The following is a 26,880-nucleotide window of genomic DNA, read 5'->3' as shown; positions in this document are numbered from 1 at the left end:
GGCTAAATGATGCCATGAACAAATCTGAAAATAATAAACATGAATATAATAAGTAAACTGGACATTATCTTTTTAGCATATAAACATATAATATGGAACCTTAATAAAACCATAAAATAATATATGCAACGACAACCCAATCCATGTCTATAATTCCTTGGTAGCAAGTTTATTATAAACACATTAATTGATTGAGAACTATTCTCATTATTAGTGCTATCATGATAACTCTTATCAAACACTAATAATCTGCCGTGTTACCTTTTGCCTCTAAGTAATAATGACATAGCTCCTTTGGGAGGTTAACATTACACTTAGTCTAGTGTACACCATTATCTAGAATCATGTGTAGCCACATTTCATCTCCCTTTATGGTGTTTAAACTTCTAGTACCATGGAACAAAACACCCTCCTTTGGGATCGCGAGGCATATACGCCAAGACGAGGTGCTTGTCCACACTACTTTAAACGAGCAAGTTCAATCTTGTAGTTCTATGAAGTAAACACCCTCCTTTGGGATCGCGAGGTATATACGCCAAGACGAGGTGCTTACCTTACACTACTATGAACTGATAATGGAGGCCGTGAGATCCAAACCTTGTATCTCTCTACCACTAGATGTTTTAAAAGAAAGGTTTTTAATTGTTTAATGCATATATAAACTAATTACACATAGCGTTCCACTTTATACATTTAATAAACAAGTGTCAGAATTTTTGGCGACTGGTTTTCGTGACACACCCAGTCGCCAGAACTAGTCGTGAGTTTTGGCGACTTGCCCAGTCGCCAGAACCAATCGTGAGTTTTGGCGACTCACTAGCGACTTGCCCAGTCGCGAGATTCATCCAAAAATAGCCGTTTTTCTGTTTAACCATTTTAATGTTTCTAATGATCAAAACACATTCTTAATGATCAAAAACGATGAGATTAAGATTAAAACTTGAATTTCATTGATGTTAAAGTGTTAAAATTCAATTTTACATGGTCAAAATCAAACTTAAACAACATCATAACATCAAAATCAGTTTTAATCAAACAATAGTTTCAAAAACTATAATATGCAGAAAAATAACTGCAGAATTTTCACAACTATGAAAATAGTTTTCTCTAATTCTAAAAGTCACTAAACATATTATACAGATTTGAAAATGAAGACCGCTCTGATACCAACTGTGGGAAATACTCATATACGCAGCGGAAAAATAACGGATCTACTTCATTCAGAATTGATAACATGCATAATGTAAGTTTCAGAATATAGAACAAGAGAGTGTACCTTGGTGCAGTGAATTTCAAAACCAAAAATCGGAAGTTCTCAGGAATTCTTTCAATCTTTACTCCAATTCCACTAACGCCTAAGATGTGTGGTCTCTCAATCAATTTCCAAGGGAGAGTAATTGAGTGGCTTCACTCATACATACACACCATTTCACAAACTTGTTGTGTCATTTGAAATTCTGTATGTTTCTCTCCTAATAACTGATTGTCTAATTAGGCTAGCCTTTTGGGTCTTTCCAATTGGGCTTTAGTATGTGGCTTGGAGTGGGACCAATAAGACACTAGCTCCAATGGGCCTTGGGCTTTTCTGTCAACTCTTGACAAGTCCAAAGTTACCATTAATTATATTTAATACTAGTATAAAAATATAATTGCACTCTAGGCCTTATTAATAAATTATATCTCAAGACTTTATTATATATACAACCCCTTTATAAAATATTCGTAGTAATTCAAATTCATGAATATAGACTGTCACTTTGAAGATTACTACATCTTAATCCTTGAGTACTCGGTTTAATCCTTTTAAGTTATTCACCATATATTTATGAAATCCAATTTCATAAATATATACTTTAGTAATTTCTTACCAAAGTGATTAGGCCTAACTCTCTGAATAACTGAATCCACTAAACTTATCTCAAGGGAATATTTTACATCTCCATTAAGAGACTATGAATTCCATCTTGAGAATATATGTTCCATCAACACTAAATGTGGTTGCCCAACATACTGAGGTTTTGACCATTACTTTAGATCTCACTCCTAATATATCAAAACAACCTTCACTTTATGATCAGGTCCATTATTCTCTCAGGATTGAAAGTTCATGTAAATATAAGTCGTGAGATTTATTATTCAATTGACAGTCGTTAGGAGAATAATAAATCTCACAGCGGTCCAGTTCAATATGTCTTAACTCTTAAAACAACCTATCAACTAGAAGTCTCCACTTTCGTGATCAAGATAAATCATCTTAGTTGATATGTTATAGTCTTCGCAAATGAAATGCCTAATTTTATCACCGACTACGAACTAAAATTCTGAGTTTACAAAGAACTTGTGACTTATATCTTCTGTGACTAAATCACATAAATCATATACTAAGCATCTCATGGACTATATGATAATGTCCGAATATTCATGTTATCATTATTTTAGATAATAATAAAACAACTTTATTAATTACAATATTAAGCCATACATCATGTCATACATAATGTGGTACATAATCTCATACATAACATCATAGAATAGGATTCTAGGGCACTAATCCCAATAGTTGCTTCCTACAAAAGCGTCACCCATGTTGTGGTGGCTCGATTCTTAAAGCAACCATCATTTGCCGTTATAGCGTACCAAGAGAGCTCATTACAGATAATGGAAAAACCTAAATGGAAAAATGATCGAGCAACTCTGCTAATAGTTTAAGATCAAACATCAAAATTCAGTCCCTTACCGTCCTCAAATGAATGGTGCAATAGAAGCTGCCAACAAGAACATAAAGAAGATCTTAGTGAAGATGACAAATATCTATAAAGATTGGCATAGGTGTAAGTATTCCTCGGTCTACAGCATGGAAGTCATCCTCCCTGTAAAGGTAGAGATCCTATCTCTCAGAATCTTATCACAAACAGAGCTATCAGAAGCTGAAAGGGCTCGTTCCTGAGATGAGCAATTGAACATAATAGACGAGAAGCGCATGACCGCAATGTGCCATGGGCAGTTGTATCAATGCCGCGCTAAATGAGCGTTCAACGGGAAATTTAGACCCAAAGTCTTAAAGAAGCGCAACTAGGCCACACCTGATCACAAAAGAAAGTTTACCCTTCCCTACAAGGACCTATATATGGTGAAAAGGGCCTTCTTCGAAGGAGCCTTGATTCTAGTCGACATACATGGACATGACTTTAATATGCCCACCAATTTCAATGTTGTCATATGGTACTTTGCATGATGGAGCTTCCAAGTGCAACCCTAGTGCGGTCTACCTAAAAAGAGAGCAAAAGAAAGAGTGTAAGGGAGCTTGCTAGATTGAAAACCTGAAAGGGTGGTCTAGGATAAAATTAAAGCAATCAAAAATGTCAGTTGAGCTATGTGTTAACCAGATCCTTCCCCGTGGAGGTACGTAGGCAGCCAACTCTGGCCTGGTCACATTTTAGAATAAAAATTAGTCAGTTGAATCTGCTTGGGTTTATGGTCAAGATCAAGTAAAGAAAGTTTTAGGATTAGTGCCCTTAAATCCTTTTGTATGATGCCATGTATGATATTAAGTGTGACATTGTGTTTGACATTATATATGACTTAATATTATGTTTAATAAATTTGTTTTATTATTATCTGAAATAATGGTAACATGAATATTCAAACATTATCACATAGTCCATGAGATGCATAGTATGTGATTTATGTGAAGATTCACAAAGATATAAATCACAAGTTCTTTGTAAACTCAGAATTATAGTTCGTAGTCGGTGATGAAATTGGGCATTTCATCTGCGAAGACTATAACATATCAACTACGATGATTTGTCTTGATCATGGAAGTGGAGACTTCTAGTTGATGTGTTGATATGTTTTAAGAGTTAAGACATATTGAACTAGACCGCTGTGAGATTTATTATTCTCCTAAAGACTGTCAAATGAATAATAAATCTCACGACTTACATTTGCATAAACTCTTAATCCTGAGAGAATAAAGGACCTGATCATAAGGTGTAGGTTGCTTTGATATATCAGGAGTGAGATCTAAAGTAACGGCCAAAACCTCAATATATTGGGCAGCCACATTTAGTGTTGATGGAACATATATTCTCAAGATGGAATTCATAGTCTCTTAACGGAGATATAAAATATTCCCTTGAGATAAGTTTAATGAGTTTGTTATTCAGAGAGTTAGGTCTAACCACTTTAGTAAGTAGTTACTAAAGTATATATTTATAAAATCAGTTTTCATAAATATATGATGAATAACTTAAAGGATTAAACCGGGTACTCAAAGATCAAGATGTAATAGTTTACAAAGTAGCAGTCTACATTAATGACTTTATACTACTACGAATATTTTATGAAGGGGTTGCATGTATAATAAAGTCTTGGGATATAATTTATAGATAAGACCTAGAACGCAACTATATTTATATAGTGGTATTAAATATAGTTAATGGTAACTTTAGACTTGTCAAGAGTTGACAGAAAAGCCCAAGGCCCATTGGAGCTAGTGTCTTATTGGTCCCTTTTGGTCCCACTCCAAGCCATACACTTAAGCCCAATTGAAAAGACCCAAAAGGCAGCCCAATTAGATAAATTGGTTAGATACAAAGGAAAAACGTCAGATTTTCATATGCAAGAAACATCATTGTGAAATGGTGTGATGTGAGTGTATGTCACTACTTCTCCTTTTGTACATTGAGAGACCACACTATTTGGGCGTTAGTGGAATTGGAGTGAAGATTAAAAGTATGTCCAAGTGCTTATCTTTGTTTTGAAATTCACCGCTTCAAGGTACGCATCTCTTGTCTCAATATTCTGAAATTTACTTAGTACGTGTTATCAATATCGAATGAAGTAGATCCGTTATTTTTCCGCTGGTAATGTTATTTCACAGTTGGTATCAGAGCGTCTTCATCAAATCTGTATAATATATATTTTGCATAAATAATATATGTTGTTATAACAAATTATATACATATTTCCAAAAGTCTTATTGCTCAACTATTTAGCATCTTTTGGTATTTCTAATGGAGATATTCAGATTCAAATTCCTCGCCCCCAACTATCCGTCTATATTAAAAAAAAAAGTCACTATATTGGCTAATAGAAATAAAGCATGATAGCTTACATTAAAGAATGTCCACCCTAATAACAAGTTGCTATATAACTTTTACCATTTAAATATATAGTTGTAAAGTATGATATGTTGCATAAAGAATAACGAGTTACTATAGTGCCAAGAGTCTTGTAGCTCAATTATTTGACATCTGTTGGTGTTTTCAACAAAAAATATTAAGATTCAAATCGGTTGCATAGAATGTCTACCCTAATAACAAGTTTCTATATTAGATATTTAGGATTCAAATCGGTTGCATAAAGAATGTCCACCCTAATAACAAGTTGCTATATTAGCTGAAAATAAAAAGCTCATCCAAACCACAACAATATAATCAGTTAATATTAAATAATTATCTAGTACTAATTTCATTCTCTAAAAAACACTTAAAGAGTTTTATGGTTCAGCTAGTTGATACTTAGGATCCGTTTGAGATCCGTTTATTTTACTGAAATTGAAATTTTTTTTGCTGAAAGTAGTGTAGATAAATGTAAAAGTTAACTGAAATAGTACAGTGAGACCTATGAATAATACAAAAAGTGCAGTAAGACCTATGAATAGTAGCAAAAAGATAAAGGTAATAATTAATTGAAATAGTACAGTGAGATTCATGAATAGTACCAAAAAGTGCAGTGAGATCTATCAATAGTAGCAAAAATAAGCTGAATAGTAAAATAAGTTTACAAAAATAATTTTGCCGAACAAATACTTACTTTGTTCCTAAATAATACATCTAAATTTAAATCTTTCCTTTCCTAATTATCCGATTATTTAACTAAATAAATAAATAAATAAAAAATAAAGGCGAAAAGCACATTTTCGTCCCTACATTTTCACACGATTTCTATTTTGGTCCCTAAATTTTTTTTTTACCGCTTTTAGTCCCTATCCTGGAAAACGCGTCTCGTTTTTGTCCCTGCCGTTACATTAAAAACGGAAATTGCAAGGTGGCAAACGGAAGATGACGTGGCCATTAAAATAATAAAAAATATTATTTGACATTAAAAAATGCCACGTCAGCACCTAAATTAAAAAAAATTAATTTATTAATTTTAACTAAATAAAAAGAATTAAAAACAAGAACATCATACCCAAAATAAGCCCAGCACCGTATCAAAGTCAAAATCAAAGAGCAAACCCAGAATAAAAGAACATGAAAATCAAAGATCATGAACATCAAACCTACTGCTATTACTACTTTCCTCCATTCCCCTCCTCCCACTCTCTCCGATCCCGATCCCGATCCCTTCTACAACAACGACGAATGTCGCCTTCTCCGACGCTTAAGAGGCTGAAATTCCGATCGAAGATCGAATCCTTGGTCGCGAACTTCGCCGCCTAAGTGAGGGCGAGGTTCTCATTCTCGCGCCTCTTGGTGAAGTAGTTGATGGCTAAGATGATGAGGAAAGTAACGCTCACGATCTCGATCGTGTAAGTTTTAAGCGAAAATGGTTCCGGCGACTGAACCGGTTTCGATTTCAGATTGAAGGGAGTGGCATTTTCGGTAGTTGTTGGGTTTCCAGGGCGGTTGTTGGATTTCCTCGATAGGTAAGCCTTTGAATTCGTCTTCGTCCCAGTACTCGAAGCTAGTTGGCTTCGGAGAATTCGAAGGGATTGGGTTTGAATAAAAGAACATGAACATCAATCTTCTTTTTTGGGTTTTTTTTTTTTTTTTGGTTGTGGTTTGGGTCGATCTGTTATTGGTGGATTGCGGTGGTTATGGGTTGTAATGGGCTGCTTTTAACTAAAGAAAATTAATAAAACAAGTTCTTCCAAAGAACATGTAAAATCATGTTCTGGAAAGATCACAAAGAACATGAACATGTTCTTCCAAAAAATTAACGAAAAGAAAAGTATGTAAATTTGGTTTGTTGTTTTCTCATTTTCTGTTTTTAATTTTTTTTTTTTAGTTAAAATTAATAAATTAATTTTTTTTTAATTTAGGTGCTGACGTGGCATTTTTAATGTCAAATAATATTTTTTATTATTATTTTAAGGCCACGTCATCTTCCGTTTGCCACCTATGCAATTTCCGTTTCTAATGTAACGGCAGGGACAAAAACGAAACGCGTTTTCCAGGATAGGGACTAAAAGCGGTAAAAAAAAATTTAGGGACCAAAATAGAAATCTCGTGAAAATGTAGGGACGAAAATGTGCTTTTCGCCATAAATAAAACTCTGCAAAAAACGTTTGCAGCCATCTTATAGTTGGTCAAGTACAGATGGCAAGTGATGAAACAAGTATTAAACACCATGATAATTTTTTTTTTTTTTTGATGAGCAAACACCATGATAAGGTAAGAGCACATACACAAAAGAAAGTCCAAACCAAACCAAATCTGGGTAGTTCCGTAATAATATACAACTCTAGTGTCAGTTCCCAAGTACAAAACAAATAGTATTAAAAACTCAGCATATAACATCATGCATGATGATATTGATAATCATGAATGATGATAAATGATAATATGCATTCACATAAAGCCTTTTAGAGAGAGAAACAAGAGAGAAAGAACAGCATTTGACTTCATTTCTCACACACAGTGAAAGAGGAGAGAGAGAAGAAATGGGAAGAGAAGAGAAGAGAGAGAAAGAATGAAGAAAATTCAATCGGATCGAATACAATTTTGACGTCCGCAAGGACACACACGCACTCTTTTCTTTCTCACTCTAAAAAACTTTCTCTCTCTACAAAGTGTAGTTTTTTTTTTCTCTCTTCCTTTCTCTCTCTAGAATACAGCGAGGTACAGGGCGTGTACTGAAGTTCTTCAGACTGTTGTTTGTGAGAGAAGAAGAAGAAGAAGAAGGAGAAGAATAAGAAGAAGAGATGAAACCCTAAAGCGAAAAAAGAAAAAAGCTTTCTTTTTTCGACTCCGACTCTGTTTCTTGTTTTATCGTTCTTAGTACTTTGAATTCACATATATAGATATTTATGTAAAAGAAAGAGATAAAAAGAGTTGGGTATTTGTTTTTTTTTTTTGGTCGGAATAGTATTTTGATCAGTGGGTATTGAAGACTTTGTCACTGTTCAATTTGCAACTCTGGTGAGTTCTCTTTGGTAGTCTTTGACTCTGACCCTTTTGAGTTCTGCTTTTTTTTGGGCTTGTGAGTTAGTTTTTGGACTCTGTGTTTTACTCATTTGAAGTTCTGGATATTTGATTTGTGGAATATGGGGCTCGATCGAGAGAGGTTTAGTATAAGCAGTGTTTGTGTTGTAGTTTGATAGAGTTACAAAATTTTTTGGCTTTTTTTTTTTTTTGGTTGTGTGTGTTTGAAGTTTGAAATTTGAGCTAAAAGGGTGTGGGGAAAAGGGTTTTTCTTTGATGGGTTTTTGTTACTTCTATTGATTTTTTTTTTGTGGGTTTTTGGTGATGTGGGTTTGTTTGTAGCTGTTTTGTTAGGTGGCTTTTTATGAGGGTTTTTGGTTGATAGTGTGAGGAAATTGAGATTTGGAATCTGGGTTTGTGTGAGTGAATGTCTGATTGTCAATGGTTGAAGCTATAGTAGATCTAAAACTTTGTTTATTGTTGTACAGAGATTCATGCGGGAGCAGCTCGGTGATTCCTGGTTGTGCAGATACAGTACAATTCTAGAATGTTCAGAATTGGTACTTGTGGCTTGGTCTTGGTTTCTATCGGTATCTGGCTTTCCTCTGGAAGACGTGAACTTCATAGACACAAAGCTTACCCGTTTGGATTGGAGCACAATAAGGGTTTTGAACCTTATAACCTTGGATGTGGGGCTGAAGTGCTATCTGGTTTGAGTTATTTGTCTGGATTTTCACGCTTTCTTGTGTAACTTTAGTTTGTTCAATTCATGTTCTTTTAAGATAGTTTTAGTACTTAGGTGAGTGCTTGTAGATTGTGATTTTTTGAAAAATGGTGCCTTCCGGGCCACCCAATCCGATCGGTAGTGCCCAGTCGGTTACACCTTCACTCTTGAGATCAAATTCTGGGTTATTGGGAGCTCAAGGAGGTCCCATGCCTCCTCAGTCAGCTTTTCCTTCGCTTGTGTCGCCTCGTACTCAGTTTAATAACGTGAATATGCTTGGAAACATGCCTAATGTCTCGTCTCTTCTAAATCAGTCTTTTGGAAATGGAGGTCAGAATCCTGGGCTTTCTGGTCCTGGGAACAGCCAGCGTGGAGGTATTGATACTGGCGTTGAGTCGGATCCACTTTCTAGTATTGGCAATGGTATGGGTTTTAATACTTCTTCTTCTTCTTCACTTGTAGCTTCAAACATGGCAAACCCTGGTTCATCTGGTCAAGGACAGGGTCAGCAATTCTCGAACCCTTCTGGTAGCCAGCTAATGTCGGATCAACAGCAGTCCCAGCAACTTGAATCCCAGAATTTCCAACATGGTCAGCAGCCAATGCAACAGTTCTCTGCTCCTCACAGCACCCAGCAGCAGCAGCAGCAGCAGCAGCAGCAATATCAACCAATGCGAGGTGGCTTGGGTGGTGTTGGACCTGTGAAATTGGAGCCTCAGGTGACAAATGATCAGCACCAACAGCACCAGCAGCAGATGCTGAGAAGTCTTGGTCAAGTGAAAATGGAACCACAGCAAATGCAGGCAATGAGAAATTTGGCGCCAGTAAAAATGGAACCCCAACATTCTGATCAATCACTGTATCTGCATCAACAGCAGCAACAACAACAGCAGCAGCAGCAGCAGCAACAGCAACAACAGCAGCAGCAGCAGCAGCAGCAGCAGCAGCAGCAGCAACAGCAACAGCAACAGCAGCAGCAGCAGCAACAACAATTCCTCCACATATCGAGGCAGACCTCTCAGGCTGCTGCTGCCCAGATTAATCTTTTGCATCAACAAAGACTCTTGCAGTTACAGCAACACCAACAGCAGCAACTATTGAAGGCAATGCCTCAGCAGCGGAGCCAATTACCGCAGCAATTTCAACAGCAGAATTTGCCTTTGAGACCTCCTGTAAAACCTGTCTATGAGCCTGGAATGTGTGCCCGGCGTCTAACACATTACATGTATCACCAACAACACAGACCCGAAGTAAGATTTTCTTACCATTTAGTCTTTTGTATGTGTATGGGGTGTGGGTGATTATGAACAGTAATAATGCATTGTTTTTTTTAATGATTACAAAATTTTTTGGCTTTTTTTTTTTTTTGGTTGTGTGTGTTTGAAGTTTGAAATTTGAGCTAAAAGGGTGTGGGGAAAAGGGTTTTTCTTTGATGGGTTTTTGTTACTTCTATTGATTTTTTTTTTGTGGGTTTTTGGTGATGTGGGTTTGTTTGTAGCTGTTTTGTTAGGTGGCTTTTTATGAGGGTTTTTGGTTGATAGTGTGAGGAAATTGAGATTTGGAATCTGGGTTTGTGTGAGTGAATGTCTGATTGTCAATGGTTGAAGCTATAGTAGATCTAAAACTTTGTTTATTGTTGTACAGAGATTCATGCGGGAGCAGCTCGGTGATTCCTGGTTGTGCAGATACAGTACAATTCTAGAATGTTCAGAATTGGTACTTGTGGCTTGGTCTTGGTTTCTATCGGTATCTGGCTTTCCTCTGGAAGACGTGAACTTCATAGACACAAAGCTTACCCGTTTGGATTGGAGCACAATAAGGGTTTTGAACCTTATAACCTTGGATGTGGGGCTGAAGTGCTATCTGGTTTGAGTTATTTGTCTGGATTTTCACGCTTTCTTGTGTAACTTTAGTTTGTTCAATTCATGTTCTTTTAAGATAGTTTTAGTACTTAGGTGAGTGCTTGTAGATTGTGATTTTTTGAAAAATGGTGCCTTCCGGGCCACCCAATCCGATCGGTAGTGCCCAGTCGGTTACACCTTCACTCTTGAGATCAAATTCTGGGTTATTGGGAGCTCAAGGAGGTCCCATGCCTCCTCAGTCAGCTTTTCCTTCGCTTGTGTCGCCTCGTACTCAGTTTAATAACGTGAATATGCTTGGAAACATGCCTAATGTCTCGTCTCTTCTAAATCAGTCTTTTGGAAATGGAGGTCAGAATCCTGGGCTTTCTGGTCCTGGGAACAGCCAGCGTGGAGGTATTGATACTGGCGTTGAGTCGGATCCACTTTCTAGTATTGGCAATGGTATGGGTTTTAATACTTCTTCTTCTTCTTCACTTGTAGCTTCAAACATGGCAAACCCTGGTTCATCTGGTCAAGGACAGGGTCAGCAATTCTCGAACCCTTCTGGTAGCCAGCTAATGTCGGATCAACAGCAGTCCCAGCAACTTGAATCCCAGAATTTCCAACATGGTCAGCAGCCAATGCAACAGTTCTCTGCTCCTCACAGCACCCAGCAGCAGCAGCAGCAGCAGCAGCAATATCAATCAATGCGAGGTGGCTTGGGTGGTGTTGGACCTGTGAAATTGGAGCCTCAGGTGACAAATGATCAGCACCAACAGCACCAGCAGCAGATGCTGAGAAGTCTTGGTCAAGTGAAAATGGAACCACAGCAAATGCAGGCAATGAGAAATTTGGCGCCAGTAAAAATGGAACCCCAACATTCTGATCAATCACTGTATCTGCATCAACAGCAGCAACAACAACAGCAGCAGCAGCAGCAGCAACAGCAACAACAGCAGCAGCAGCAGCAGCAGCAGCAGCAGCAGCAGCAACAGCAACAGCAACAGCAGCAGCAGCAGCAACAACAATTCCTCCACATATCGAGGCAGACCTCTCAGGCTGCTGCTGCCCAGATTAATCTTTTGCATCAACAAAGACTCTTGCAGTTACAGCAACACCAACAGCAGCAACTATTGAAGGCAATGCCTCAGCAGCGGAGCCAATTACCGCAGCAATTTCAACAGCAGAATTTGCCTTTGAGACCTCCTGTAAAACCTGTCTATGAGCCTGGAATGTGTGCCCGGCGTCTAACACATTACATGTATCACCAACAACACAGACCCGAAGTAAGATTTTCTTACCATTTAGTCTTTTGTATGTGTATGGGGTGTGGGTGATTATGAACAGTAATAATGCATTGTTTTTTTTAATGCAGGACAACAATATTGAATTCTGGAGGAAATTTGTTAATGAGTATTTTGCTCCCAATGCTAAAAAGAAGTGGTGTGTTTCTATGTATGGAAGTGGTCGGCAAACAACTGGAGTTTTTCCTCAGGTCCGGTGCTAAATGACATTAAATTATTGCTAATGACATGCAAATTTACTAGAGCTCATCTTAGTTGGTATCTTGTATTTGTTTTTATATTCATCAATATTTAATATCATCTTCATCCTATTTTGAAGTAAACCATCTTAATAGTCTCTCAAAATGTTATTGGCCCTTCGGATTTCTTTGTATACGTAACGATCGATCTTGTAAATTTTGCAGGATGTATGGCACTGTGAAATATGCAATCGCAAGCCTGGCCGTGGTTTTGGTATGTTTCATTGTTAGTTTTTCCAAGTTTTGTAGTTTTCTGCATCTTCTTGTAGTCCATTGCGTCCACTGCTACTCTAAATTGGTGTCCCCTCTTAAATATCTCATCATGCCATGGGTTCTTTAGCATCTTTACTTTTCTACTGAATATTAATGTTAATTAGTTAAGTACTTATGCTATATGTAAATGTTGTAAGGGTTAAGTTTACTATGCCTAACTGGCTTGTGAATTCTGCTGACTGTAAATTTTCAGAAGCAACTGTTGAGGTTCTTCCCAGGCTTTTCAAAATCAAGTATGAAAGTGGTACTTTGGAAGAACTTCTTTATGTTGATATGCCTCGTGAATATCAGAATTCATCTGGTCAGATTGTCCTGGACTATGCAAAAGCAATACAGGAAAGCGTTTTTGAGCAACTTCGTGTTGTTCGTGATGGTCAACTTCGGATAGTTTTCTCTCCAGACCTAAAGGTTATGCAGAAAATAAATTGGCTTCTTTACTTCAATGCTTTACAAGGTGTCATTCATTGACATTCTGTCTTGTCCTTCATTTATTATACCAGATATGCTCTTGGGAGTTTTGTGCTCGGCGGCATGAAGAGCTTATCCCTCGAAGATTGTTGATACCTCAGGTAAATGATGAAAAATTTTCACCTTATAACAAGAGAAGCTCTTTTGTTTTATTGTTGATTCCTACAAAATATGTTGTCCCTCGTGCCACGCTGGGGGCAACCAAATTAACCGCCTGATTGTATTTATATACAATTTGTTCAGCGACAATTGGACTATTAAAAAAGAAAAAAATTTCTTGAAGTATTTGAAGGTGGTGATTTCTCTTCCTGTAAATAAAGTATTTGTACAAGGAGGTTAAGTAGTTTATAACTATGCCTTGTTGCTAATACACTTGTAATACTAATCCTTTTCTTCAAGACTTCCTTGAGGAGATCTAGTTTCTTTAACATACAGATTAACAATAGAAGTTTATCCATTTGGTTATCCCTTTTTGGGTAGCTAGTAACATGCGCATTATTCAGAGGAACTATGTCTTGGATTTATATGATAATTGAGATCATTATCTTCAGTGCTTTGAGAATGACCTTTTTTTTTCTTGATTGTCTGCATGTGTTTTTCTTTCCCTTGTTTTTGTCTATTATGGTATGACTTAGGCAAATATGATCCATTTAGCTTGAATGTGTGAATTTTTATGATTTTTCTTTATTTGATTTTTGTTACCCCTCTTTTACCTGATCGATCTGAAACCATCCCAGGGCATTATATGTACCAAGTGAAATGCATTTAGTTTGTCTTTCTGCATCATTTGGAGCGAGTTAATCATGTGTGATAAATGGAATCAGTTTTGGATTTGAGAAATTAAATCATTCAGTTAATCATGTGTGATAAATGGAATCAGTTTTGGATTTGAGAAATTAAATCATTCATAGTTCATTATGATGGTTATGTTGCTAATGCTTGGTGTAACTCCATTTGGAGTGTTGTGCTACACAAAGATATTCAAAAAATCTCTATTTAAGCATGTCAATAAATCTGGAAACCAAATTGACTGGATTTGGAATTACCATGAATCCTATGAGGGTTCTTCTAGAACATAATGGCTCCTAATGTATTGATGCTTTACCAGAACAAATGCAGATCGACAAAACCAAGTTTCCTATTTGTCTAAGGGGTTTATTAGTTGGAGAAGAAATTGGAAATAATTTTGTCTTGTTTATATTCTTGTTCTAGGTTGCACTGTCATCATTTTTTCAATTTTCATGATTATCTTTATTTTACATATACTTTTGAAGCATATCCTGGATTTCTAAACTGGATACCTGTTTGCCATTGATTGAAATAATATCCATGGGATGTATATGATTTTTGGATTCAATGTCCATCATAGCTTGGTCAGTTTGTTTTGGATGTACCATTAGAGTATGTATCTTACGGGTTCTGTGACCCAGTTACTTTTCCATGAAATGTTCAAAAGACGCCTTGATCAAATATTGTTGTCCAATATTGGTGTCAAAATGTTGATTGTTGAAATGTATGTGTGGGGGCATTAAGTTTTTTTGCCACTATTGGATATTGTGTGTAACTAGTTGTAATTTTTGCTTCTCAGGTTAGTCAACTTGGAGCTGCAGCCCAAAAATACCAGGCTGCTACTCAAAATGCACCATCCAATTTATCCGTTTCAGAGTTGCAAAATAATTGTAATATGTAAGTCCTTGATCGGATGTTTCCTTGTTTGTGTGCTATCTCTGAGCGTTTTTCCTGTGCTTTATTTTTGTCCAGATTGAAATTTGGCGGTTCAATTAGTTCCTTAAAGAAAAAAGAAAAAAAAGAAAAGAAGGATAAAACATTCCATTGGTTCCTCCTTATCTCATTCAGAATGTTTCAATATCTACAATGCAGCAAATGTTCATAGATTAGTTATTTTTCTCTGCATTTGTCATATATTTATTTTCTTCACTTATGCTCTGTTTACACACTTGTGTTCCTAGGGAAAGTATCTGTTTTTACACTGTTCCTGCTGATGCATACTGCAAGTTTTCATAAAGTTTAGGTTGCACAAGTTATTAAGTTTGGCAGTATATAGAGGTTAAAATTTTAGGTTTTTCTGAGAACCTGCAAAGGACACAGGATGTTGGATTCTCAAATTTGCTTTGTTTATGACATATGGTTTCTATTCTCAAAAAATTAATTAGGCAAGGCTGTGAGACAGCCTAACACTATTATATTTTATTGCAACTAGTTGGTTCTTTGATTATTTATGGATTATCATCTGCAGGGAAAGTATTCCATTTTTGTTCCCCCCCCCCCCTCTTTCTTTCCTCTATTCTCCCCCCACTGGCCAGGTGGTTACGGGTGTATTTATCATGTGACATTCTGATTTTTGATTGTATTTCCTTGGTTTTTATCCACGTTGTATGATGTGTGAACTGTATGATCACTGAGGCCTTATTCTTTTTTACTGTAATTTTTCTTTAGGTTTGTAGCATCGGCTCGACAATTAGCAAAAGCTTTGGAAGTTCCATTGGTAAATGACTTAGGATATACCAAGAGATATGTGCGCTGCCTTCAGGTAATGCCCCTTTTTTGTTTAATGGGCTTTTTAGTATCCTGGCTTCTGTGTTATTCCCTATGTATTAAAAAGTTGAATGTTGTTGGTATTTTCTGCATTTAAAAGCTGCAGAGCATCTTACCATGACCAAAAAAAAAAAAAAATGGTGAAAGGAAAAGGCAGTTTAGGAGTTTGGGGATAAATTCTTGAGGTCACCGCAACAGAGTTTGTATTTTGCTTTTGAGTACTGTTGTATTTGGAGTGTCAGTGGTATTTTCTTTGATGTAGAACAATGTTCACATTACTGATACTTATTTGTCGAGTCTTCTCTACCTTAATACTGTAGTACCCTTTCTGTTTTTCTTTATTCATTTTGGTGGGGGGGAAAGTATCCTAATCGTACCTTGCTAGTGGATAGTGAAACTCTCTTCCAATGCCTTCCTAGAGAAAAATTTGTGATTTAAATTTGTTTCTCTTGTACACATCCCCTGTACTATGGTTCCACACGTTTTTTTTATTGAAATTTGTTCAAAGATTCTTTGTTTGACACATTTCTTTCTCCTCTACCATATCTGTTAAGAATATATTCCATTTCTGATATTAGGTTGAATATGCTGTTCTTAGGTCAACTACATCATGGGTTGGACTAGATGATTCTCTCCATTGATTGAGCATAACAGTTATCATTTTTTCTTCCTATGCAAGTACATTAAATTAAGTCTCATTAAATCTAGCAGTTCCAATGCAATGCCATAGTCATACTTTCAAAATATTCTTTACGTGCTTGGGAATTTTTTATTCCTATTCTATTGGCTTTTCCACCTTACTCATGAACCCAATACGCAGCACTGAACCTTTAAAGTTTCTTATCTCTCTTTCAACCACAATAGTATACTCTAATTTAAATGCTCATCTGCAGATAATTTGAAGGCTCAATTTGGAAATTTCTGTAGAATTATATGTTAATTCTTAATTGGTATAAAAGGTTTTGGCTTCTATGCAGTGCTTAAAGTGTATTAGATATTTCAAATGCTTAGAGATTTGCTTGCAGCATTGAGTTTTTGTTATAAGTTTTTTATTTTTATTTTTTATTTATTGTAAATTGATGTTATGATTATGGTCCCTATGTGGAATGCTTCCATCTCCACTGCTGTTGCAGTACGTATGAGGTGTTGTTAAAGATTATAACTAATTATATGCCAGATAAAAGAGGCTTCTCTTGGCTTTGCTCTATATGAACTATATATAATTTTATAAGTAATAATCTACGATGAACTATATTAATGAGACTTGTGTGCAGTGTGATTGATCACCTAGTTTTTTCTCCCATTCTTGGGCGTGCAGATATCGGAAGTGGTTAATAGTATGAAAGACTTGATTGATTATAGCCGAAATACAAAAACGGGACCTATGGGTAAGTTTGATGTGAATTTTCTTTCCGTTAAACTTTTACCTTTACATACGTACGCCACGTTTGTGGTCTCTTTTCCAAGGTGGAGTGGAATGTTAGATCTGAGAAATGGAGCATGGGAAAATATGGTGTTCACGGTTATATTTGCTATACTATCATACTAACTTTGTTAATGTGATTTTATGAGGCGAATAGCCATTCAATATATTTGAATTTGATTTATTGTAGAAATTAAGGGAAGTTGATTTTTCTACATTTTATGCAATAGAAGACTATAGTGAGAGGTTTTTTTCAATCTAGTCCTGATATTTAACCTTCTAACCCCCCCCCCCCCACAACCCACCCAACAAAAAAAAAGAATAATAAAAGCAATTGTGATATATATATGTGTATATATATATATATATAATTTAATTGTTACAATAATTGGGTGGGGACTTTGAACTTTGGTTTTCCTTGTAAGGAAACTAGGCAATGCTATTGAGCTACAAGGCTTGTCACATATATACTTGTCAAAAATAAAAAAGGGTTGAGTAGGTTCATAAACACCAAATCATTTGAAAATTTGGAAAGACAATAACACTCTTTTGTCTAGAGGCTGAATATTTGGGCCTCCAAGATATCCTTCTGGTGGTGATGTAATTGTCAGTAATCTAGAGAAGTGCCTGGTCAAGAGTTGTTAGAAAGTTGTCTGATCTTTCAAGAGAAGAAAAGGATATTTTTGATGATGAGTACTGTGGTACCTGTTATACCCTATGTAAGTCTGAGGTATTGTGGTACATTCTTGCAAAACGAGGCACTTAGAGGGATTGATTAAATGGACATGCCATGATAGAAATTTTTTTGTTTAGTAGCACAATGCTTGTTGGCATAATTTGCCCAAACTAGTTTCTTTTAAAGCTTCTAATGATATTTGCAAGAGGCATCAGGCTTTCAGACCTTTTTAGTTTGAGGGGCTTTTTTTGTGTGAAGATATTAGATGTGCAAATACTTGTTTATGATTTCTCATCAAGGTAGTCTAATTTGAAATGTGAGAAACAAGGGTTTATGCGATGTGAATGTGAAGCAAACCTCTGGTGGCAGTTTTCAACACACACACACACACACACACACAAGTAATTGATTTAATTAAGATAGCAGCAGCAGTTTTCAACATTTAAGGACCTGATTCTGAAAAATGAAGAGCTGCTCCCTTCTACCCTAAACTATTTTGCTGACAGTCTTCTGGTGGAACATGGATTTTTTTTTTTCTCCCGTGTATATGCATGTGAAATGGCTATCAAAATCTGTGTAGTTAATATATGGAAAAATGTGCAAGTGCATTGTTATTCCAATTCCCTCAGATTTATTTGTGCTAGTGATTTTTGTATTTTAGCTGCATCACAACTCTATCCTGGGTATCAAATGCCACAGGTAACTCAATTTTTGTCTGTTTCTTCTCAGAAAGCTTGGCCAAGTATCCTAGGAGGACAAGTACGTCATCTGGGTTTCATGGTCATTCTCAACAGCCAGAGGAACAGCAACAACAGCAGCAAACAATGGCACAGAACTCAAGCAGTGAACAAGGCTCTGTCCAAACTGGTGCTATGCCACTTGCTGTTAGCAATGGTGTACCTAGCGTAAATAATTCCCTCAACATGGCATCCACATCAACCTCAACAAGCACCATTGTTGGGCTTCTCCATCAAAACTCCATGAACTCCAGACAACAAAATTCTATGAACAATGCAAGCAGTCCTTATGGAGGAAGTTCTGTTCAGATTCCATCCCCCGGTTCCTCCAGTACAATTCCGCAGGCACAACCCAACCCTTCCCCTTTCCAATCACCAACACCCTCCTCATCTAACAATCCCCCACAAACGTCTCACAGCGCCTTGACAACTGCCAATCACATGAGTACCTCAAATTCATCTATGTCCTTGCAACAGCCAATTCTTTCCGGTGAGGCTGACCCAACTGATTCGCAGAGCTCAGTCCAGAAAATCTTACATGACATGATGATGTCCAACCAACTTAATGGCACAGGTGGAATGGTTGGTGTTGGTTCTCTGGGGAATGAAGTGAAAAATGTTAATGGGATTTTGCCAACAAGCAATAACACAGGTCTCAATGGTGGCAACTGCTTTGTGGGGAATGGGACAGTCAACAGTAATTCAGGTATGGGGGGTGGTGGATTTGGCAGTATGGGTGGACTTGGTCAATCTGCCATGGTTAATGGAATCAGAGCGGCAATGGGAAATAACTCCATAATGAATGGAAGGGTAGGAATGACATCAATGGCTCAAGACCGAAGTATGAATCATCAACAACAGGATTTGGGAAACCAGCTGCTTAGTGGGCTGGGAGCAGTTAACGGCTTTAATAATCTTCAGTTTGATTGGAAACCATCCCCATGAAAGGCTTAGTTGATCACGCCTATGGTTCCAGTTCTTAACTATAGCTGCTTATGCAGCATGAGAAATGGCAGAATTGCCGGAGGCCCTGCGAAGATGGTTGTATACGGTGAAATATTATTACAGGGCTTTGCTCCCACTCTGTACTAATCTGTTATTTATATATAGAAAGGAAAATTTGGTGGCTGGTGTTGGCCGGCTGTGTGGCAAAAGGGGCTAATTCGCTGTGATTTATAATGTACGTTTATATATATATTTTTTGTTTCAAAATTTCATATTTTCTTTACATATAATACCCCTTTTTATTTTTCTCCTTCCCCCACCTTTTCTTTTGGGGTGGATGATGAAGGTTTTGCGCATGACCAAGTAGATAATCTAGCAAGCACACTAACAACGAACCATACAATCAGAAATTAAAGCAAAAAATGAATGAAGAAGGTGATGCATTAGGAAAACTGAATCAGCTATACCTATTGTTGTAGCATCTTTTCTTTATGAGAAAGTACAGGGCACAACAAAATTTTACATTCTCGCAAAACCTTTGTTTTGAGCAATTTTACATTTTCGCAGCACCTTTGTGTTGAGCAGTGGTGGATCCTATTATAATTTTTATATATTTTGACCTATGATGGGTTGAGCGGTTGACAACTTAGCTTGTGAGAATCGGTTGTGTCCGTAGTAGAACTCATTCTTTATTCTCATCGTTGACTCTCTCAACTCTCAAGCAACCATAACCTATAAACCTTTATTTACGTCCCTGATTTGAAGCTATCTGTAGATAAAAATGGTTGTCCTATTTGCATTGGCTGTCCAATTAGAGCTTTTGGGACGAAATTTCTTTGCCTACCGATGTGGCCATGTGGGTATGGTAGTCTGGAAACTTTGCTCCAGAATTATCAGACATAATTAGGCCAACTAAGTAAGCCTCTATGGTCTAAAAGAAAGATTATCCAGTTGTGGAGGGATTAATAAAGGGTTGAAGAACCAATAATTAAAAAAACAATTCAATTGTTATGTTACTGAATAACTCGGTGAGAAAATTCGAGGTTGGAAAAAAGATTCAGGGACAGAGAAATTAAAAAGGCATTCTTCAACACATTGAGCTAAGCAAACATAAAAATGAATAGGCCCTCTTGATATCTACCCTCACTTATGCTTTGAGAAAATGCATGGATACATAATTGGAGTTTCTGGAAGAGAATGAGAAACTGGAGGCATTCTTGAATGCAGAAAAGGTTATTTAACATAACATGTACCAAATGAAGGAGATAATGAGTATGGTGTTAACATTTACATACGAAAATGCTCTTGAATACTGGAATAGTGCCTTTTGAATCAACAATAAATTCATTGACACAATATTAGTGTCCTTATGCCTAAAGGTAATGTTTCTCATTTCTCTCTTCAAGCTTCAAGCCTCAACATATTTCTCGACAGTAGCAGATAAGGTGGACTTGGGCACTGCACCAATTACACTCTCTTTCTTCTCTCCATTCTTGAAAAACAGCACAGTTGGAATGCTCCTTATTCCATACTGAGTGGCAATGTTGGGGCAGTCATCGGTGTTGAGCTTGAGGCACAAGATCTTTCCTGCATATTCTTTTGCTAGTTCCTCAATCACAGGAGCAATCATCCTACAAGGTCCGCACCATGGTGCCCAAAACTCCACCAGAACTGGGTTTTCACTTGCAATCACAAGGTTATTCCAGTTTGAATCTGTCACCACTTGAACTGCAGATTTCAAGCATTTCCATAAATTAGCAGTGAGAAACTTTTTAAGAGAATCATATTTACTGCAACTCAAACTACTTTCTGTAGTCTTTCTCAGAATTCATCAATTATGATACATAGAAGGCAATAGTATCATATCCAACTTAGCCTTTCTTCCTTAGAACTTTTAAGTTTTAGGGTATAATTTTGGTACAGTTCTTTAGGTGTTATATCTTAGGTTCTCCAAATAAATTCAACCAAGCAGTTGCATTGACCAATGAACCACCTGGTTATATTTTTAACTGTTTTTGAAAAAAGATAACACTCGTTTTGTTTTATTGATCAATACAGACATATGGTTAAAGGCAATTGGAAAACCTAAGCTACAATACCTAAGGAAGTATACTAAAGTTTTTCACCAAGTCTTAACAGCAAAATCGCAAGGTTATTCTAGTTTAAACCTGACACCACTAGAACTTCAGATTTCAAGCATTTGAATAAATTAAGTGAGCAGCTTTTTGAGAAAAAAATCAAATTTACTGAACTCAAACTCCTTTCTGTTGTCTTTCAATTCACCAGCTACGGGATATGGAAGGCAATAGCAGCGCTATCCAACTGATTTTTTTCTTGAAGAACTTTTAAGTTTGAACAGAAAATCCCAAGAAGTAATTATGAGAAGTTTAGCCAAGCTAGAAAAGATAAAAATAACAAGACCAAAGCAACAACAACAGCATCTTTAAGATCTTGGCACTTAGGCTTATGAGTTTCATTCATATGTTTCCTCATTTTAACTAGTAAGCAGAAATTGATATAAAACAAAACAAAAAAAAGCCAGGACTTAAAGTCTTCTCTTTTGAAGTTGCTTTAAGCCTTCAACAAACCCTTCAGTTGTTTGATAGAATAAGATGAGAATATAAAATGATCAAGTTAGCTCTACTACCCTTTTTTGCTTAGATTTATAAATACTTAAAGACCATAAACGAAAGGGGATATAATTTTTACAAGCCACCTTGTAATCTACTATCAATAAATAAATTATGTTATAGAGTGAGTACTGAGTAGCTAACCTTCATCCACAGCTTCACGAGCTTTGCAGACAATGCTTGGTTTTCTGGGTTTGACACTGATTGAATGAGGGTACGATGAAGATGATGAAGAGCATGTCGCTGATGTGAGTAATGACTTCTTCAATGCATTACATGTCAGAAAATTAAGCCTTTCCTTCGAAGAAAATGGATGGTAACATTGTAGAGCAGCAGTTCTAGTGGTGCACACTGTGCTCAGTTGAAAACAGTTTTCCAAAGCCATATTCTTTTTTTCTTAACAGTTGTGTATGTTTTTTTTTTTGGTATTTTAAGAGTGATGAAAAATGAAAAGAGATTGTATTCTTTTTTTTTTTTTTTTTTGGGTCTATTGGGCAAGTGACTACACAAGTTTTTCTATTGATTCTTTTTATTTTATTCTTTTGAATTTTACATTTTTTGGATTTCTTTAAAAAATTGTAAGTGGATATTATTACAAGATTCTAAGGTGCTAAGAGTGCTCAAATTCGTGTGGATGACATCTATGTACTGCACTCTCAACTTGTGCCACTCAAATATATGATACTCTCTATATTTATAGAAAAGTCCAAATCACCCATTTTCCAGGATTTATTGACCTGTTATTGGTGGACCATATACTTCTCATCCTTTTGGTAGCTTTGGCTTCTTGCTTTTTAGGGATGGTTTTTCAATTCAGTAATGCTATGCAAAGATTTTTTTTTTTCAACAAATTTCACAATTGTTAAAACGATGAATTTGAGTGATGGGCACATCNATGAAAAGAGATTGTATTCTTTTTTTTTTTTTTTTTTGGGTCTATTGGGCAAGTGACTACACAAGTTTTTCTATTGATTCTTTTTATTTTATTCTTTTGAATTTTACATTTTTTGGATTTCTTTAAAAAATTGTAAGTGGATATTATTACAAGATTCTAAGGTGCTAAGAGTGCTCAAATTCGTGTGGATGACATCTATGTACTGCACTCTCAACTTGTGCCACTCAAATATATGATACTCTCTATATTTATAGAAAAGTCCAAATCACCCATTTTCCAGGATTTATTGACCTGTTATTGGTGGACCATATACTTCTCATCCTTTTGGTAGCTTTGGCTTCTTGCTTTTTAGGGATGGTTTTTCAATTCAGTAATGCTATGCAAAGATTTTTTTTTTTCAACAAATTTCACAATTGTTAAAGCGATGAATTTGAGTGATGGGCACATCATGAATTAACTACTCTTTCTCCATCGCTAATACTAGTTGAGTTTCTGCATGATGTGTGGTGCAACTTATTATTAGTTGTTTCCAATATTTTAATAAGTTTTGCCAAAAATCTTGTAACTTAATAGAAACAGATCTCCACTCCCAATTATCGATGTATAAAAAAATATTTCTATAAATTTCATTGTAAAAAATTGTAATATTTAGTTATTTTATATATAGACAAAATAGAAATACGCTAAGAGTAATATATATGTTTCATGCCTACTAAAAAATGTATATATCTTTTAGTTGTTTTTTGGTTTTTTTTTTTTTGTTTGCATTCATGATTGTGTGTTACTAAAAAATTTCTCCCCTTTTTGTTAGACATAGTTTCAATTGTTGCAAAAACAACTAAATTTGAGTAAAAATACTATATTTCAAATCAATTGTTTCTCACATTTTTTTTAAAAAAAAAACCAATTGTTTCTCGTATAAATCTTAGAAAAATGATATTAAAATTTCATTATGCTTAAAATAATTAATATAACAAAATAAACATATTTATTATATTAGTAATCTTTCTCATTACATAAAAATACAATGTTCGTTCCACACAAACACATACACACGTGCGCGCGCACACACACACAAAGGAGTTGGAAAATTTAAGGAATAAAGATTAATTTTAATGAATTCACAAATATTTAATTTTTTTTTATGGCTTTTGTGACAATTGCTGTCAAAACAACTAAACATGAGTAAGAATGTCATATTCAAAATTTATTATTATTATTTCAACTAAAATTATTTTCTATATAGAGTTTATAAAAATAATCATATAAATTTATTTAATATAAATAATTAATGCACAAAAATAGATAATTAATATATGCATTTACTTTATGGGTTAATTCAATGAACTAATACTTTAATATAAATACAAACTTTGTTGAAGTAGAAAACTAAATAAAGAGAATTTCAAGGAATGCGCCACATGGCAAAACCTTATATTCTCCAACATAAATATCTGCTTATATATATATATATATATTGATTTGATCACTGCAACCACTATGAAATTTATTATAATAAAATTGTGTTTGCAAACATTATTGTTGAAAACCAAATTATGGAATAAGACTTGAATCGTACAAATTTATTTGACTAGTGAAAATAATGGAATAACTAATGCCAATTTGCGGTAGAAATTAAGATAGCTAGTGATGCCCCATATCTTAATTGGAATTTTGGCGAAGCCTAGCATTTCCAATTATGAATTGCCTTTAACTATGCTTAAGACCATAGGTAATTCTAGATGAGAGAAGTTTGCCTGAGAAGTACCATCACTTGGGTGTAGAAGATTCAAACCGCCACCAACCGAAACGGGTTCAGATTATTGACCTAGATTCCTCTTTAGGTCTGCGATCGGATTGCATGGTATCATGGAGCATGGTTAGTGAAGTGGCAAAGGGATGAGGTGGGCAAAGCCAACAAGGGGAGGAAGGTGCAAGTCTAGTGAGGGGTGGCAAGGGGGGGTGGGGTGGGAAATCAGTCTCATAAAGTTCCTCTCGCACTGATCCAAATGCTGTCGCTTTGGGATACAAAACCCAATTCAACCTAGTATTTTGGCAAATCCGTGATGGACTGCTTTGGTTTGGATTAGATGAATTCAGTCAAGTTACCGGTTATCTACTCACCATTAAGATGTTATTACTATTCAATTAATAAACTCATTCTTTATGCATAATTTTAAAATACAAAAAACTTGAAATTCAAACATTTAATAGATGAGATAATTATTGATCATAGGTAATCTTGAAATTTTGCAAACATAGTATAAGAAGAAAATGTAATCTAACGATGGATTATCAAAATTCATATCTAATAAAAAAATATTGAGTAGTGCAACTTGAATCTGATTTTGTATTTTTATATATTATGATTTTATGAGAATAGCATAAAACTTAAGGCTAACTATTGTTTCGCACTCTCAAATGCGAAATGTTTTAGATAATGTTCATATTTTTACATCAATGTCTACATTTTACAAATAATATAAAATTATAAACATGATATGAAATAGTATGACCACAGTTAAAATGTAAACTTAAGATATCATGTCAACCTTATAAAGACATGTACTAATATATTAAAAAGAAAGGAAAAAAAAGGTCTACCGCATTAGATTTTTCCATTATATTGAAAAAATTAAAATTTCAAACCCAAAATGAAAATAATTGATGTTCTCAGAATTAGATAGGATTCTTTTTGCTTTCTATAAAATTCCATAAACAAAATGGTAATTTGACAATTAAGATATTACCAAGCCACTTGCCAAAGTTGCTTCCTTTAGATAACCCTTTTGCTTTATCATATCTCCAGCAAATCGGTATGAATAACATCCATCAAATTATTCCCATTTTTAGCTTTTAGGAAGCCTTTTTTTTTTTTTTTTTGAGAAGCTAAAAGCATAAAAAAGAAAATGGATAATGAAGCCCAAGTTGCTTTAAGGTCGAAACCCAATGATTTTGTGAGACCCATAAGTATAACTGCACTCCTCACCATTGTGGGCTTCATTCTAGGAGGTCATTTCATGATCAAGTGGAGGAGTCCGTGGACTTTTACTCATGCAAGAAAGAAATTGATCAGTACTACACATTTCTTTGCCCATGTCAAAGGAATCAGTCCGTATTAGCATCTGTTTTGACCAGTTGATTTATATATTCTGTGTAGTTACCGTTGTACTAGCTGTTACACTAGTTTTGTATTTGTTAAGTTTATAGTTTATACTCACTCTTTTTCCAGCTTGTATCCTACCTTTTTAATTTTAATTTTTTTTTATCATTAATAAAACTTTCCATCTTTTATCTCAAGAAAAAAGAAAGAAAAAAAATTGAGTAGTACATGTCTTTCCATTTGGTTGAAATGGTAGAAAAGTAGAAAGATAGAAAATAGGGAAGAAAAGACGCTAAAAAAACAAAAAAAAAACATAACATGAACATAACTCAAAACACAAACATAATGGACAAGGAGGGGCAAATTTGGTCTTTGGCTGGTACAGTATTTTCTCTTCAATTTTCTCTCAAATTGGGGGAGAAAACATTTTGGTAGATTCGGAGAGTAAATACTTGAGCCCCACCGGTTTTCCTTCCACAAATCCACCCAACCAAATACCCCAATAAATTTCTTTCCCTCCCCCTTTTCTCTTCATTTTTTTTTCTTCCATCTTCTCTAAAATCTACCTAACCAAATGGGGCCTTAAGTTTTAAATGCATAATAACTCACTTATTTCAATGCTCCATTACTTATAAACAATTCAGTGCCAACACATTCCAAAACGTTTTAAAATTAGCCAAGGTCTCTAACCTTCTTTTTTTTCTTTTTTTAACGTGGATGTCCGAGGTTCTTACTAATTCACACGTATGTAGTGAACCAGTTCCTATTTTTTCCTTGCTCCTCTGGTTACTTAGGCTTTAGAAAGAGATGGATTTAGGCCCTCTCTTTTGTTGTATTCTTTTGTGTGGGGTTTAATAAAGCATTTATTCAGCAAAAAAAAAAAAAAAAATCATGCATGTAGATATATTAAGGG

At 35.5% G+C, this 26,880-nt stretch overlaps 3 protein-coding genes across 4 annotated transcripts; 2 read left to right on the top strand and 1 right to left on the bottom strand.

The window, feature by feature from the left end:
- The first annotated feature begins 7,577 nt into the window (after positions 1-7,577).
- LOC136061543 (transcriptional corepressor SEUSS-like) lies at positions 7,578-10,178 on the top strand. The gene is made up of 3 exons (XM_065778091.1): positions 7,578-8,150; positions 8,642-9,252; positions 9,340-10,178. Exons 2-3 carry the CDS (start codon positions 8,985-8,987, stop codon positions 10,176-10,178), a joined length of 1,107 nt encoding a protein of 368 aa, XP_065634163.1. The 5' UTR covers positions 7,578-8,150; positions 8,642-8,984.
- A 319-nt stretch (positions 10,179-10,497) lies between these two features.
- On the top strand, positions 10,498-19,606 carry LOC112004384 (transcriptional corepressor SEUSS). Of its 2 annotated transcripts, XM_024036625.2 has the most exons (10): positions 10,500-11,132; positions 11,220-12,004; positions 12,094-12,213; positions 12,427-12,475; positions 12,728-12,942; positions 13,035-13,103; positions 14,591-14,688; positions 15,460-15,553; positions 16,877-16,946; positions 18,387-19,606. In XM_024036625.2, exons 1-10 carry the CDS (start codon positions 10,865-10,867, stop codon positions 19,337-19,339), a joined length of 2,721 nt encoding a protein of 906 aa, XP_023892393.2. In that variant the 5' UTR covers positions 10,500-10,864; the 3' UTR covers positions 19,340-19,606. The 2 variants fall into 2 exon arrangements, with proteins under 2 accessions (XP_023892392.2, XP_023892393.2); XM_024036624.2 differs by having other exon boundaries at positions 10,498-12,004.
- An 844-nt stretch (positions 19,607-20,450) lies between these two features.
- LOC112004397 (thioredoxin M-type, chloroplastic) lies at positions 20,451-22,444 on the bottom strand. Its single transcript, XM_024036644.2, has 2 exons — positions 22,114-22,444; positions 20,451-21,067 (listed from the first exon to the last, which is right to left on the bottom strand). The coding sequence occupies exons 1-2, from the start codon at positions 22,352-22,354 to the stop codon at positions 20,748-20,750; spliced, it is 561 nt and encodes a 186-aa protein (XP_023892412.1). The 5' UTR covers positions 22,355-22,444; the 3' UTR covers positions 20,451-20,747.
- Positions 22,445-26,880: the final 4,436 nt, after the last annotated feature.

This window comes from Quercus suber, unplaced genomic scaffold, assembly GCF_002906115.3.
Source record: "Quercus suber isolate HL8 unplaced genomic scaffold, Cork oak 2.0 scaffold_173, whole genome shotgun sequence".
Classification (NCBI taxonomy): Eukaryota; Viridiplantae; Streptophyta; class Magnoliopsida; order Fagales; family Fagaceae; genus Quercus; species Quercus suber.
Note: the sequence above shows the minus strand (reverse complement) of the source record. Positions and strands in the feature narration are given on the sequence as shown.